The following is a 14,260-nucleotide window of genomic DNA, read 5'->3' as shown; positions in this document are numbered from 1 at the left end:
TAAACCTGGGAATACTGCAAACCCTTTTTCGTGAGTTCTCCACTTCCCTTCCGACACTGTCCTCCGACCCCATCTTCGCAGCAAATCTTCCCCGTTAACACGTACTGGGTGAAATGAGCACCGCTGGTAACACTGCTCCTCCATTTGCTCTCATCTTCACACCCCATCATCCCTCCCATGTCCTTGTGTGTACGCTTCTATCGTAAATGAGCAAACACGACGATAAAAAAGGGCACGCCGCTGCATCCATGCATACATTTGTGCAAACACACACTTGCATGCCTCCAACAAGCGGTCTCCCCTCTTTTGCTGCTCCATTAGGCCTGAATTGTAACAGTGATGTGTAGGACCCAGGGGAGGTGTTATTGTCAGAGCTGATTTACTTAGCGCCATCTGACATGAGACTGGGGGATCTGGGTATGCGCGTGCACTTATTTAAATTTTCGCACCACTAATTCCAGGAGTTTTGTCTGAGAACTAAATATGAATTCATCCAAACCTTCTTGCTTCGTCCACTTTAGAGCAATAAAACACTTACTTTCATGAGTCTGGTCTGGGGCTTTCACAGCACAACAGCCTCCTCTGCTTATCCTGTTCTCTTTGTGAACCAGATCAGTAACCTGCTCTTTCCTGCAATCTCCATCCCCAACGTTCTACAGCCAACACCGCCTCTCCAATCCAAATCAGGCCTCCCTAACTTTATCTAGAGTAGTCACTCCCACTGAGGAATATGAGGATCTTCGTCCTGTTGCACAACAGGATCCAATGAAGCTCCCCCTTCACAGCCGTGATGTCACAGATCACCCCTGTCAGTTGTCTCCACTTGTTTCACCCATGCCTGTCTGAAGTCCCCGATGTCTCAGTGAATGCTTCTGCATGACTGAACGTCCACGACCGTACTCTTCTGTTTCCTCTATTAAAGTATGAAGTGAATAAAAAGTATGAAGTGAATAAAATATTCAACTTTGATGTCACTAACTTAAAACCATACAGTGAATGACGTAAGTAAGTTTGGGATGGAAGTAAATTCACTCATGATGTCAAAAGGCAGCGCCCAAAGTGAATTACATACAGTACTTATGAAGATGTTTATCTGATCCACTGGAAATATTCTTCCTCATTGTAGAAGTAGCAGTGATGAAGTTGATGTCTGGACGTCACCATCGTCTGTTGCTTTGATGGTTTCTTCCACCATTTGCTGTTTTAGCATCACGATCACCACCTTATTAAAAATGCTTTATAGTGTAATCACGCTGGAATGTGTAAATTCCTTAAATATAATTAGGGGTGTCAATAGGAACAAGTTTTGCTTCAATTAATCACATTAAAGCTGAGTTAACTTGCGATTAATAGCAAATTGATCACTCATATTGTATTGTTCCAAATGTACCTTAAAGGAAGGAACACTGTGGTCGGTCATACTTTCCTCATGCCAACATTTGTTTACAGTAAGAGATACTGTCAAGGACATTCTTGAGAATAACCTCAGAGCCTGGAAAACATGCTAGAAACACAACATTGCAGGCATTATCGCCCACTCTTGCGTTGACTGCATTTTCCCCTTAGTAACATAGAGAACATATACAAGATGACCGCTACAGGTTGACTCAGCTTTAGTGAGATTAATTGCAATTAAAATTAAAATAAATTATAATTATAATATTTTATTAAAATATTTTATGTACTGACAGCTCTAATTCTAATTTCAGAACCGTATATTTGAGAATACATCCTAAACTTATTCAACAATAATGGAACAAGGACATGACTTGCTTACTTTTGCTTGAATTTAAAATGTGTTTTATTTGGTTTTTCAGACTTCGAAAACATAATCATCCCGTAATGTGTGACCCGGGATCACAGGTCATGACCTTCTGTTCCCTTACTTTCCCAATGTTCTGCTCTTAACACCCATTTTTTCCTCTTCAGCATGTAGTCAAGCACGACTCATTCTGCAAATTACAAACACTTTGTTTGATTCTAAACCTCAGGTCTTCTTTAATCTGAATGAGTGGTTTTAGATAATCCCAGTTTTGTGCCGACAGTTAAGGTAATGGTCACCCAACTCCCACACCTGCAGCGTTTGGAAGGTCGTTCTCAATGCATGATGTGTTTGGTCCAATAGCTGCACAAACACAGTCGGTATTGAGCAAGATTATCACACAGCCTTTAACACTTCACTCTCTCTGTGCCTTTGTGTCGTCTCCAAACACTCTTTGGGTCATGTTGCGCACCTGTCACTGGACCAAGGCGACAGTGATACCCATCACTCTGCTGGAAGGATTCAGCCCAATATCCTGGCTGCTATTCCTTTTCTTGTACTGGGAACCTGAGGAGCAGGTCGCTGTCACCGGAGGAGACAGTAAAAGGCTGAGCTTGGAAAAAAAAAGATTGCATGAGTTAGAATTACAAGTAGTTTATGTGGAAAACTGTCAACTCGAAAGGGAGTATTTAATAACATCCCTGATAGCTTAATCTAGTTTGTTGAGTTTTTGGGGACTTAAGTGTTGGAAATAAGTGTGGTGTGTATAAGACAAAGTATAATATTCCACAAAACGTTGTGGCCAGAGGTTTGCCTGTGACATGCTTGTTCCAGATGAGGACTGACGTCTTCCATGGCGCACATTACATAAGGGTGTTAAGATTGTCCTGGCTGTATGTCCTCCTGAGGCCTCCGTAGCTTGGAGATCCTTGTGCTGAGGAGTGCAGGACATCACTTGACAATGTGTAAAAAAAAAGTATTTTGAGTAACTGGCCAGAATTGTGATTTGTAGTAGTTTAATTATGAAAAATGACCCGGAAACCTCAAATGACAATGTGGTTACCAGGTTTGTGAAGCTACATGGCGTGGGACGATATGCATTCATCACGATTATATTGTTTTATTTTCCCAAGGGGGGCGATACGATTTATATTGCGTTTTGGATTCTGTAATTGATATATACATATATAAAAAGAGAGATGGTGTTATTTCAGTATCTACAATCCTCTAGAGCTATACTGAGCAGCGGCTAGCAGAGAGCACTAAAATGCATAGGGTTGCCAATGCTCTCGTAACAGGTGTGAAACTCTCACAAAAGAAAATTTGTTTTGCCTTTCTAGCCAAGTGACCTACAGTAATATGTATATATATATTGTGAATGCAGTCCGTGGTGCGCTCCCGAAATGGAACTGCGGAGTGACAATTGGCTGCCAGATGCAAGGATCAGAATGAGTCCTTGGTGTACATTATACATTTGCCAATATTTGTCATGAGTCCCGATTGTCAGTATTAAAGTATTAAACCTGTGTGTTTGATCAGCTTCTCCCAACTGTTGTGTCATGTCATGTTGCATCTTGCCACCGCCATAATGTGGGAAAAAAACATTCTCAGCACAGACAGCATCGATATTTTAAAGCAACATATTTGAGAATGTCCGTCTCTTCACCTCTGAAACCTGGAGTAAGACATTTCAGCTGTAATAGCAGTAGTGAGGGCAGATCACTACCATGAAACATGGAAAAAAATCAGCTCTAAGTAACACATTTCTCACCTGTCTTTCTCTCTTTTTCCTCTCTCTACTGATTCTACAACTTTTCTGCTCTGTTTAGATGGCAACAATAGTTTAGGCAGGAGAAATGTGAAAATTACTATGTTATACTGACGTGTGTGGAAACTGTGAAATGGAATTTGCTTCAAATGAGAAAATTTTATTTTATCTTACTTACCTCTTGTGTTTAGGAGAAACTATTCCGTCTGAACACTGTTCTAATCTCCTTAATGGTTGATCAGATGGAATAAATGAGGAAAACCACCAAAGGCACCTGATCCTTCTGGGCTAATGGATTGGCGATTCCTTTCCCATTGGGAGCGTTTCGGCAAACAAGAGACAGTAATCTCACAATTGAGGAGTTGACGCTCGGCCTGCATCGGATTTCTCCGCTCAGTGCTGCTGGAGTGCTGGTGGTTGGCCAGATGATGCTCAGTTTGCAGACGCAGGCAGAAGCTCACTCTGGTTTCACCATGACGGACAGAACAGGAGAGACAAATGTTTCGGATGCGAGATATCAAACCGGTGAAGTTTCCAGTGACAAATTTATTAAAGTTCTGTGTTGTTCAACAGGAATCATCATCATTAACCAGAAAGAATAAATAACACATTTCCCCACATAAACAAACATGTACAGATCCTCATTTCCAGGTGAGGAAAACGAACAAGACACGTCTGAGAACACACAGATGCATAGATGTAACCGCACAGCTGAGTACCATTTAAGACAAACATCGACATTTCGGTTCAGATCCCTGGTAGAGAAAGTCCTGTCCTGTCCTCCACTTCACATCCAAGTATAAAAATAAAGTCTCCACAATGATAAAACGTTAAATATATATAGACATTTTGGCATCGACCAGATAGTTAAAGACTCTAAACTCTCCGCCTGAATAAAAAAATAAAATAAAAGGAGCAAGATGAGAATAAATAAGGAGGGCGGATGAAAGGGTTCTGCTCAAGTCTGTGGTGTTGTTCTGAGAAAGCTTATCATGGTACCTGAAGACAGACTGTTATTATATTACATTAATTTTACAACGTTGAGGCCAAGTGCTTTTGTCCATTGCGTCTTTTCTTTGTCTCCAGACCCCAGGACAGTGAGACAAAAAGGGAATAAAAAAAGGGGGGCCGGCAAATCAAAACTGTCCGTGGTCCACTTCATCCAACCAGGAGGCAGGACTCGCTGGAAAGTCTGGGTATCCGCCACTGCTCCCAGTAGAGAGGTCAGAGCTCGGGCCGTTGGCCGTTCCCATGGAGACCCTCACACCAGGGTTGATGCCTCCTCCTTGGGTCATGATGGAGAGACCCGAGTCAGGATAGACCAGGCTGGTGATGAGTGGTGGATGTCTGGGGAGAGGCTGCAGAGACCCCGGCGACTGTGGCAGGCCATACGGGCTGTTGGAGCGGATGTCGTGGAACTGGTCCTGAGAAGGAAGGACGCCGTGCTCCAGAGGGAAAGAGCTATGGTTGTTGCTCCCCTGGCGGCCCCCAATGGCCGGAGAAGACTCGTTCATACTGCTGTAGATGCCGTTAGAGTGACCAAGCTCGGACATGGGAGGTTCATCTGCACAGAAAGAACAAAGCCATGAAGCTAGCCATCCTCAGTGGGGACTTCAAAAGTCACACCTGAGAAACGTACCTGTGAAAGACACCTCTGCATCACTGTCCATGCCTTCTTCCTGGATGCTGTCCTTGTCTGACTTGGAGCTGCCCCGCGACCGCTTCATGTTGCGGAAGTACTGTCCCCACCTCTGTCGCCCCGCATCTTTCTTCAGTCGCTTCTCCTTAGCTCGCCGGTTCTGGAACCAAACCTGGGACAAGAGGAAGAGCGTTATTGTTGGTGTTCTTATTCACTCATTTTTTTTTAGTTTTTGAATCATATTCAACTACTCTTAAGGTTTTATTGGAGTTCAGTTGATTTGAAATATTTTTCTTTTCTGTCATTGATATTTTTTTATGTTTTTTTCTTCTGTCCATGTTTCCTTCAGTGATATATGTATTAACACATATTGTAGGTTTTTAAATCATAGAGGGTTGTTTTTTCATAAATTTCTGCTGTTATTACGACCACCATTTTCATTTTTATTTAATTTGTGATTATTTTTTTGTCTTTGGATATTCTTTCAAACGAAAGTATCCACTCATAATCTTTTTTTTCACAGTGAATCTTTTAGCAACAACACTCACACATCAAAGAGATGAAAACATATTTTTAAACTGCTCTATAATATATAGTGTTCAGCATTAAAGCATTAGCAAAATGGAACCCCAAGGAAGTCCTGAATTCTGTGTTACACTTTTGTAAGTCCAGCAAAACCCTCTGAACTCAATCACTGAAACCACATTTAACCTCGGAGCACCCGGGTTAGCATCCCGCACCTTTAAATTATGCATCACTTTCCATATTTATTGATAAGCTCCATATATTTTAGGTTAAAACACATCACATGCTTTATACTCGCAGAAGCCCCACAGAGACAAACGTGCTAAAAAATTCTTGCAGGCAAATGAATCCATTTAACTCCGAGGTACAAAAAGGCGTTTTACATGCTCCGTAATGATATTCCTCCCAGAGTGAACCCTCTTCACCTCTTTCCTTTTACTGAATAATGAGGAGCCTTTTAGTGGCCCTCTTCTCCACTTTTGTCCTTGCAAATAAAACAATATATACGGCCACCGGCGAACAAGCGGCGTGCGGCGCCTCAGCAGGAAACAATATGCGAAGGGGACCCTCTTAGCATTGTTAACGAGCTTGTACTTAAACCGTGCTGACTTGGACGTGGACTTCATTTTTTACTCCAGGCCGCCGTAAATCCCCCCCACCCCCTCAGACACACACACACTTGTTAAGAGAGTGTACGCTCGTGCCAGTTCACCCACAGCTGATAATGGAGTCAGGACACTAATGGAGGAGCCTTTAATGGATAATAATATACTTTACCTGCACGACCCGCATATCCAGGCCCGTCTCCGACGATAGCTGCTCCCGGACGTGGCGAGCAGGTTTGGGGGAGTTATTGTACGCGTTCTTTAGCGTTTCCAGTTGTTTGGCCGTGATGGTCGTTCGGGGCCTTTTCGCAGTGGAGTCAGCTTCTGAAAGATGGCGACGTCAATGTTGTTTAGTTCACAAATTCCATTAAAAAAGCGTGTTTCGTGTAGAACTGCAGCAGGTCCAAACACGCACTGTGTCAGCAAAGCAAAAAAAAATAAAATAAAATAAGATCATCAACTAAATGGATGCTGCGCCCTCTCATTAGTTAAATCAACGTGTGTGTTTTGGGTGAAAAGTTGCATTAACTTGCTGCTGTAAATCAGCCTGCCTGCTGTGTGGCGCAGTAAATTCAAACAAACAGATGGGGAGATAAAATCACACACTCTTCTGGGAATTCAGCATTGGAGGGAGCAGCCGCGCATTAAAGTTCACTGTGATGTGTGTCAAAGCCAGCGGAATATTGAAGGGATGACTTCACACCGACAAAACCTCACGTAATATAACCCAATAAGCTTATAGAGATAATCGGCCAGTATTTATTTAAGTCAAAATCAATGGATAAAATCCACCTGTTTGAAAAAAGTATATTTTTGGCACAAAAGGGACAAACAGGCTTTTAATGTGTCTTCATCATTATATCAAAAACAAACCTCTGCCTTCTTTATGAGAAAATATGTCTTATTATTCATAGTTGTGAAAATAAATGGGGAAAAAATAGAAAAAAACAGCGTTGCATCAAGAAATGACATTTATACCAACCAGTAAAGCAACTTTAGACATGAACAGACTGATAAATACTATTAAAATCTGTGCATGATATTTATACTATGAACAATAATACTTTTATATATATATATAAAAAACAAAAATAAATGTTCCATCCTTGTGTGTTTTAACTTTTTTTTTTGCCCTGACCAACTAAAGTAGTAGCTGCTCTGAGTCCGATTCTCCTGAGGCTGGAAACCGTTTCATTTATGCAGATGGTATTTCCTGAATTGTAGTGAGCGAGTCAGATGTGCAGTGATAGAAATGAAAATGGTTACTGGACACACAATTAGGAATCAAAACGTCGAAGTCATATTACAATATGCAACCAATAAATAAAGTGTGTTATAAATGGCACAAAGGCAGTAGTACAGAGTTTATATACACAGTCTATATATGTAGAATTTACTTTGCTTCCAAATAAAAGGGATTAAGACAATGGAATAGAAGCAAAAATAAATTCACAAGGCAAATCTCTGGCAGGCAGAAAGGGCCTCACCTCTCTGTTTAGCAGTCTCATAGTCGGCCTTGCACACCAGTCTGCTGTCCTCCATCAGGTAGTACTCGTCTCCTGTGGCCAGTTGCCTCTTGCATACGATGCAGGCAAAACAGTGTAGATGGTAAACAAAGTCCTGCGCTCTCCTCACCACCTGGGTGGGTGGAATCCCCTGCTGGCATGCTGCGCACTTGGTCCCGAATCTCCTTTGAGGAATTCCAAAGATTTTCCATGAATTCAACGGATCTCAGACACACTTGAAATTAAATGAAGGCTCATTTATAGTGTGGTGTTATTGAAGAGATATATATTATGAGGCTGGTTTTATTTACTCAAATTTACATGGTACACCGTTGTTTGAACTCTGTAGTGTGCACTTACATAAATTCAGAAAGCTAACCGACAAGTTAATAAACATGTTATCGCATCTCTTGTAATTTACTTAAGCTGCATGTCACATCTGTGTCATTTTATGTCAGTGAATACTGCAGTGGATTTGAAGCTTAAATAATTATTTGCATCTCACACTGCATAATGTTTTCATGTTCAGGTGGTTGTGATATTTGCAAGATCAAAAAAATAAATCCTGACATCAATCTCAATGCTTCCACTAAGGTGGCTGTGTTTTTCAACAGTGTCGGTCAAACTCTGTTCTGTTCTCTATCTATTTTCAAAATAAAGTTATGAACCAATTTGGATGACAGACTTTCAGGAATAATGTGAAAAGAGCCAAGGTAAAACATTATTATATTTTGGAGTGATCTGGATCATCATCTGCATCCAGGAATGTTTTTAAAGGAGTCTTCAACTTTGGGCAGTTAGGACCATTTTCAGCATCTGGGCCAGATTGGCATTGTTAGAAGTAGACTGAAGCTGCTTGGCAGAGGTTTGCACTCTCTCAGTTCTTTTCTAGTTTGTTGCTATTTTTGTCACTTGAGGAGCATAAGCATTCAGCCAAAGACTTCTTGTCCTGACAGATGTTCATCCAAATATATAAATCACATTGTCACTTAAAATATTGTTGCTGATATGTGCTAATGTATCATGTGTATGATGTTAACACATTACTTTGAACAAAAAAACAAACATGTTATGATAACATGAGTACACATACATGTATTGACAGTTTCTCAATACAGACAATTTTCCATGTAATCCATTTTCACTAACTTCTGCTTACATCAGCAGCTTTTGACTGGCAATAACTGCTCTGAGATTATATTGAATATGATCGTACAGACATGGAGAGAATGTAGTGGGAACAAGTCCATGTCGCTTGGAGTGAAGGGATTTTTGTGGCAAAGACAAATCGGATAATGAGCATATTATTGTTTGTGATTTAAATATTGTTTTATTGGTTTTAAGCTATCCTAATTCACATCACAAGTTATTGTTATGACGAGGTGAATACAAAACATTGAACTGTCAGGAACATCACTTTTTTGGTTTCCTGCATGAGGCTGGATACACATTGGCGAAGGACCTCGCTTTATCCAGGTCTGCTCTACCTCTATGCTGTCTGTAAATATGGGAAACTCAAAGCACTTTTAATACATTACAAAATATAATTCTTAATTCCAAACTCAAATCCTCAGTGCCTGAGAAGGACGATGCTAACAGCTAGCAACAGCAGCAAGGTGATGAGCAAAAACAGCCATGAAATATTCATTCAAGTTTTATCCTTTGTTTTTCTTCTATACGGTGCATTCAATGTTGTGTATTTAATCAAAATACGTGAATGGTTTTTAAATTATTACTCTCACTACTTTGTCGCCATATTCAGTCCTCACGACCGTAAATGGCGTCGGATCCCGCCGAGTCCGCCATACTCACTTGAAGAAGTCCTCCTTGCAGTAAACGCTGTCTCCTCTGCTGAAGCACTTGTCAGCCAACGGTGACTGGCAGTCGCTGCACTTCAGACACTTGCTGTGCCAGTGGCGGTCCAGAACTTTGAGGATGAACCGGTCCACGATGTGCTGGTTGCAGCCAGCGCACACCGGGATCTCTGCAGACACAAAACCCGCAGGTCATGAACGGTTGGTTGCGGATGATGCGCGGGTTCGAATCCCGGTCGTGAACTGTAACGATTCTCCCGCTCACTTATTACGCAGAAGATAACACAACGTTATATTTCTGAGAAAAATAATTTATCAGATCGAATCATATGCTCAGTTTCTTTTAATTGTATATTCCTCAAAAACAGTCTAAATATCTGGACAATGTTGCGGGAAACACTCCTAAGGGGATATGTTTACTGAAACCATTTGTTTTGTATTTATTCATTTGTTTTTCAGCAATGAACGTATCAAGTTTTAATCATGGTTACATGATAGGTTAGAAAGATACAGGTATGTATCGCCGTTAATAAAGCTCCTCCGAAGAGCAGCAGGGTGAATGATTTCTTTCCTTTCATAATAGATTTATGGGATAAAAATGAATCATTTTCCAAGTCCGTCATTGCCTAATTTGTGACAATATTTATTATATTTAGAAGGCAGTCTGTCTTAGATATAAACGAAAATGTTGTTACTGAAATCCCGGGACAAAACAAGAGCACTTGTGAAAGTGTCAGAGAGTTTTTGGTTTTATTAGCTGTGTAACTTAAAAGGGGTTTCTGGTGTGTAGTCTGACTCTCACGTGTATTCCCAATCCAATGTAATTACATGATAATATTTGTCTTTTAAACTTTGAATTACCTTATTTTTGATCGACTGTGTGTATTGTTTGTACACTGTTCCGTGGTGTTTTTAATACTTATTAAGTACTTTAGACAGAACATTAAGATTACCCACGTATATCTTTTTCATTTCAAAAATAAGCCAATAAAGGTACGTGTTATTTTCATTTACCTTTCGAATTTCATTCCATTTTGAATATTTGCAATTTGTATTGAGTGACACTTTCTGATGATTGACAGTGTTTCACTAACCATCACCGCAGTATTTATCGAGTGAACACGTGCAGACAATGGTTCCCAACATTGTAATGACAATGACAACACTTTTACTCTTCAGATAAATCACAAACGCAGCGACGACGAAATAATCCCACCAAAGCCAGAACCATGAAAAATAGAAGACGTTATCCAACCGCGTCATGACTTATTCAAGAACACTCTTCAAACTCTATAGCTCGGCGAGGAACCGCATCTTTATTGTTTGGCCACGGACGATTCATGTAAAATAAATGGCGTTTTCTTTCAGGTCGCGGCAGCACAGGTGGCGGGAACAGGTGAGTCCAGCTCATGGGTTATTCACAACGACGCTGCGGCCAGTTAGAGCGACTAACACACTCCATTCATCGAGAGGCCGGCAAGAACCGACAGTGTCAGCGATATGAAATGTTGTATTTTATTTAAATCATAATGTTTCATATCTGTTCTGACAATTTAGGCACATATTCAGAGTATATGAAATCCTCGCATAAATGTCCGTAATCGCGATTCGAAACCGCAGCATTCGTTTAAAGCAGTCAAACGCTGGTCTCTATATTCCTATTAAACAATGTACAACCTGTGAGTGATACACACACTTAAATCCTCCTTACATCGTCACTGTCACAAATATACTAATATACTATAAATACAATGTCAATTTTAGTATGCAGACAATTTTTGAAATAATAATTGTCTCACATTCTGAACCAAACGTTTTTCAGCAGAATGAAATACACTTAAATGAGGGCGGGAATAAAAGTCAACATTCACATCCTGAAGCCACAAGTTTACGAACATTTTTAACATGAATTTAATTGCTACTGTAATTACATGACCAATTTATGACAGGTTATAATTGAAATTAATATTCACCCCTTTAGAACTACACCGTAAATTATTGATCATTATTGCGCGATGTAGCGATGCACGTTCCTGTTTGATGGGATCCTCATGGACATTGGCAATGAAGCTTTTCTGATTCTGAGTGTGATGTTGTTGTTGTTTTTTTTATGCGGGAATTGCCACAATTGAGTACAACTGCAAACTGCAATGATAATTGTATTACAGTTTGTTCCAAGTATACTATTTTGTTGCATATGAAAGCTTTCGTAAAAAAAAGAGAGAGAGAGAGAGAGAGAGAGCAGTATATATATATACATATATATTTAAATGTAATTTTTATATTTCCTGATGTAAAGTGACTCGTGAAGCGAAAGGCAAATCATCATCAACGTGCACGAAATGTTTCAGACCAGATCTTGGATTTGTAGCACAATATAAAACTTATTTTGGATGTTATTGGTTTTCGTTTCTAACTCTCTCGGTGTCCGATTTGATTAATGTTCTATATGGAATAAAAATAGTTAAAAAATAATAATAATTAAAAAAAAAAAAGACAAGAAAAATCGACATAAATTAAGTAGTGTTTTCCTCTCAATAAATAAGACCGTAGCAGTCATTAAAATAAATACATTTAAGTCTGCATCATTTACCTTTGGGCATCTCCTCGCTGTGTGTCAGCAGCGCCAGATCTGCATTATTCGGGGCCTCACCACGTCCATGACGCATGATTTACTCAGACACGCATGCAAACTTTACCCGCTGTATATCCTTTAAATTGTCAAACAGAAGGCAGGATTTGGATTTTAGTCTGCGCAATGACACACTGCGCCGACTCCAGGTGACGGAGAGTTCAAAACCTGGAGTTGGCGAGGAGGAGCGGTCATGGGTGCGACCGATCAGCAGAGGCCTCGCAGGTCTCTTGAAAATGGTTGTTCATCTTGACAGCTTCTAATTTTCAAACAACTCGCATTTAAATTGGTGCGTTTATTTGCAAACGCCTGGCGAAGTCGTAGGGGGAAAAATATCAAATTTTTAGTTCACTGGATTGATACATTTTTGTCTGTATGGTGTCATAAAACAGGGCACTATTCAAGTGTACTTTGAAAAAAGATGTATTCAATTATTGTGGCGGAAAATATATGTTATTTCCCATTTCTCAAAACGGAAAAACGGAATCTATGAACACATCCCTTGTTTACCCAAAGACAAGTGTTTGTTTAGGGGAGAGAGCTGTTCGATAACATGTTGATCGGGCCAGAACCCCAATGAATTTTATTGACACTGATCTTTGGCACAAAAGAGCGCCTGGGGAAATCACGGCGAGTGGCCGTGGCTCTGCTGATGAATCCAAAATCAATCTTTTATTTTGGTTACCCCTCAAAACTGAGAGAATGTGTGACTCTCTATACAAATATGTATTTTTTTTAAACATTTTGATGTGCCACCAAATCAATAATTGTGCTTCATTGGGTGTTGAATACGTTTTTAGATTCATTTGGATGTAGACCGACCCGCGCCACTGAACATTTTTACGCATTCGGTACACGAGTAATTTGTCTTGCATTTCAAGTTTGTCGTCGTGGTAACAGCAGGTGTCCCACCTGTCGCGGCGGCAATGTGACACTTGTTGATCTTTTGTGTGCATCAGTGGCCTGGACCGTGGGTGGGACCCTGCTGGCAGGCTGTCATGGAGGCCACGCGGGGCAGCCGCCACCACCGCGGCTCTGGTTCTCTCGGTGCCCGATCGCTTCCCCCAATAACAAGTGTGAAATGACACAACGCGTATAACAGCTGTCGGGTGGTTCTGCAACAATGACGACTCATTACGCATTCACAACGGCGCAAAGGCAAAGTCTGGAAGTTTTCTAACGAACAAATGATTGTCGGACTGAGCGATTTCACGCTCAATTTTAACTTATAGGGAGCTCCTCTTACCTTGACCTCCAGTGTATCTTGAGAAATTGGCCGTGTTTTGACAACTCGAGCCCGGATGCTCCAGCAACATTTTGAGGAGCCTCGGTGTTCCTGGTGGAGAGATTCGTGCTGTGATGGTGCCGAGGAATCAAATCTCCCACCTTCCACTACCCTCCAAGTTTGACAGTGGAAAGTTTGGGTTGCGTCCTTCACGAGAAAAAAGTTGTGTTGATCATCCGTGGCGACGATGCAGCAGGGGGAGAGGAAGAAGTGCGTGACCCACAGACTTCACTTCAGACACTGAGCCCTGCGGGGGAGCTGCAGCGTGGATCTGTCCACGGTGCTGAAAGGGGAGTTTCTCTAAACAGTCGGGAGGCGTGTGCGCTGCTTCTATATGCCCGCACGGACACACACACACACACACACGCACGCACACCCTCCTCTTTCTATCTGTGTTGTCTTGCACGTGTCCGTCTTTTCAGCGCGCACAATGACGCACAGTTGCGCATTGCTCCTGCCATTGTTGGCAAGCGTTTCCTTCGCTGCGTCTGTCTTTTGTTTAGGTTAAATATAGACCACATCCATTAATGATATACAAGTGGCAGGGCCGTTATGTCCAGTCGATACCGCTCGACAACAGGTCTGTTATCACGTGGAGTACAAGTCTGGACTCATTCGCTCCTCACAGATCAATGACTCAAAACTATCAAATATAATTTCTGTTTTTTTGTCGCATGTCCTTTAATTTTATTAAATATATCGCCTAATGTCGAAATGAAAATTAA

At 41.0% G+C, this 14,260-nt stretch overlaps 1 protein-coding gene across 2 annotated transcripts; it reads right to left on the bottom strand.

Annotated features, from left to right (window-relative positions):
• Positions 1-4,070: 4,070 nt before the first annotated feature.
• lhx3 (LIM homeobox 3) lies at positions 4,071-13,808 on the bottom strand. Of its 2 annotated transcripts, none has more exons than XM_053874074.1 (6): positions 13,497-13,808; positions 9,617-9,788; positions 7,787-7,989; positions 6,472-6,623; positions 5,170-5,341; positions 4,071-5,094 (listed from the first exon to the last, which is right to left on the bottom strand). In XM_053874074.1, the coding sequence occupies exons 1-6, from the start codon at positions 13,564-13,566 to the stop codon at positions 4,667-4,669; spliced, it is 1,197 nt and encodes a 398-aa protein (XP_053730049.1). In that variant the 5' UTR covers positions 13,567-13,808; the 3' UTR covers positions 4,071-4,666. The 2 variants fall into 2 exon arrangements, with proteins under 2 accessions (XP_053730049.1, XP_053730058.1); XM_053874083.1 differs by having other exon boundaries at positions 7,787-7,986.
• Between the last annotated feature and the right edge of the window lie 452 nt (positions 13,809-14,260).

This window comes from Synchiropus splendidus, chromosome 1, assembly GCF_027744825.2.
Source record: "Synchiropus splendidus isolate RoL2022-P1 chromosome 1, RoL_Sspl_1.0, whole genome shotgun sequence".
NCBI lineage: Eukaryota > Metazoa > Chordata > Actinopteri > Syngnathiformes > Callionymidae > Synchiropus > Synchiropus splendidus.
This window is presented reverse-complemented; position numbering and strand designations above follow the sequence as displayed.

Bases quoted from the DNA above. Each gene is read 5' to 3' on its own strand.
- lhx3 (XM_053874074.1), bottom strand. From the start codon at position 13,566: ATGTTGCTGGAGCATCCGGGCTCGAGTTGTCAAAACACGGCCAATTTC. The intron at 5,342-6,471 runs GTAAAGTATATT...CTCTTGTCCCAG, and splicing joins TGGATATGCGGGTCGTGCAG to GTTTGGTTCCAGAACCGGCG. The intron at 5,095-5,169 runs GTACGTTTCTCA...CTTTCTGTGCAG, and splicing joins TGCAGAGGTGTCTTTCACAG to ATGAACCTCCCATGTCCGAG.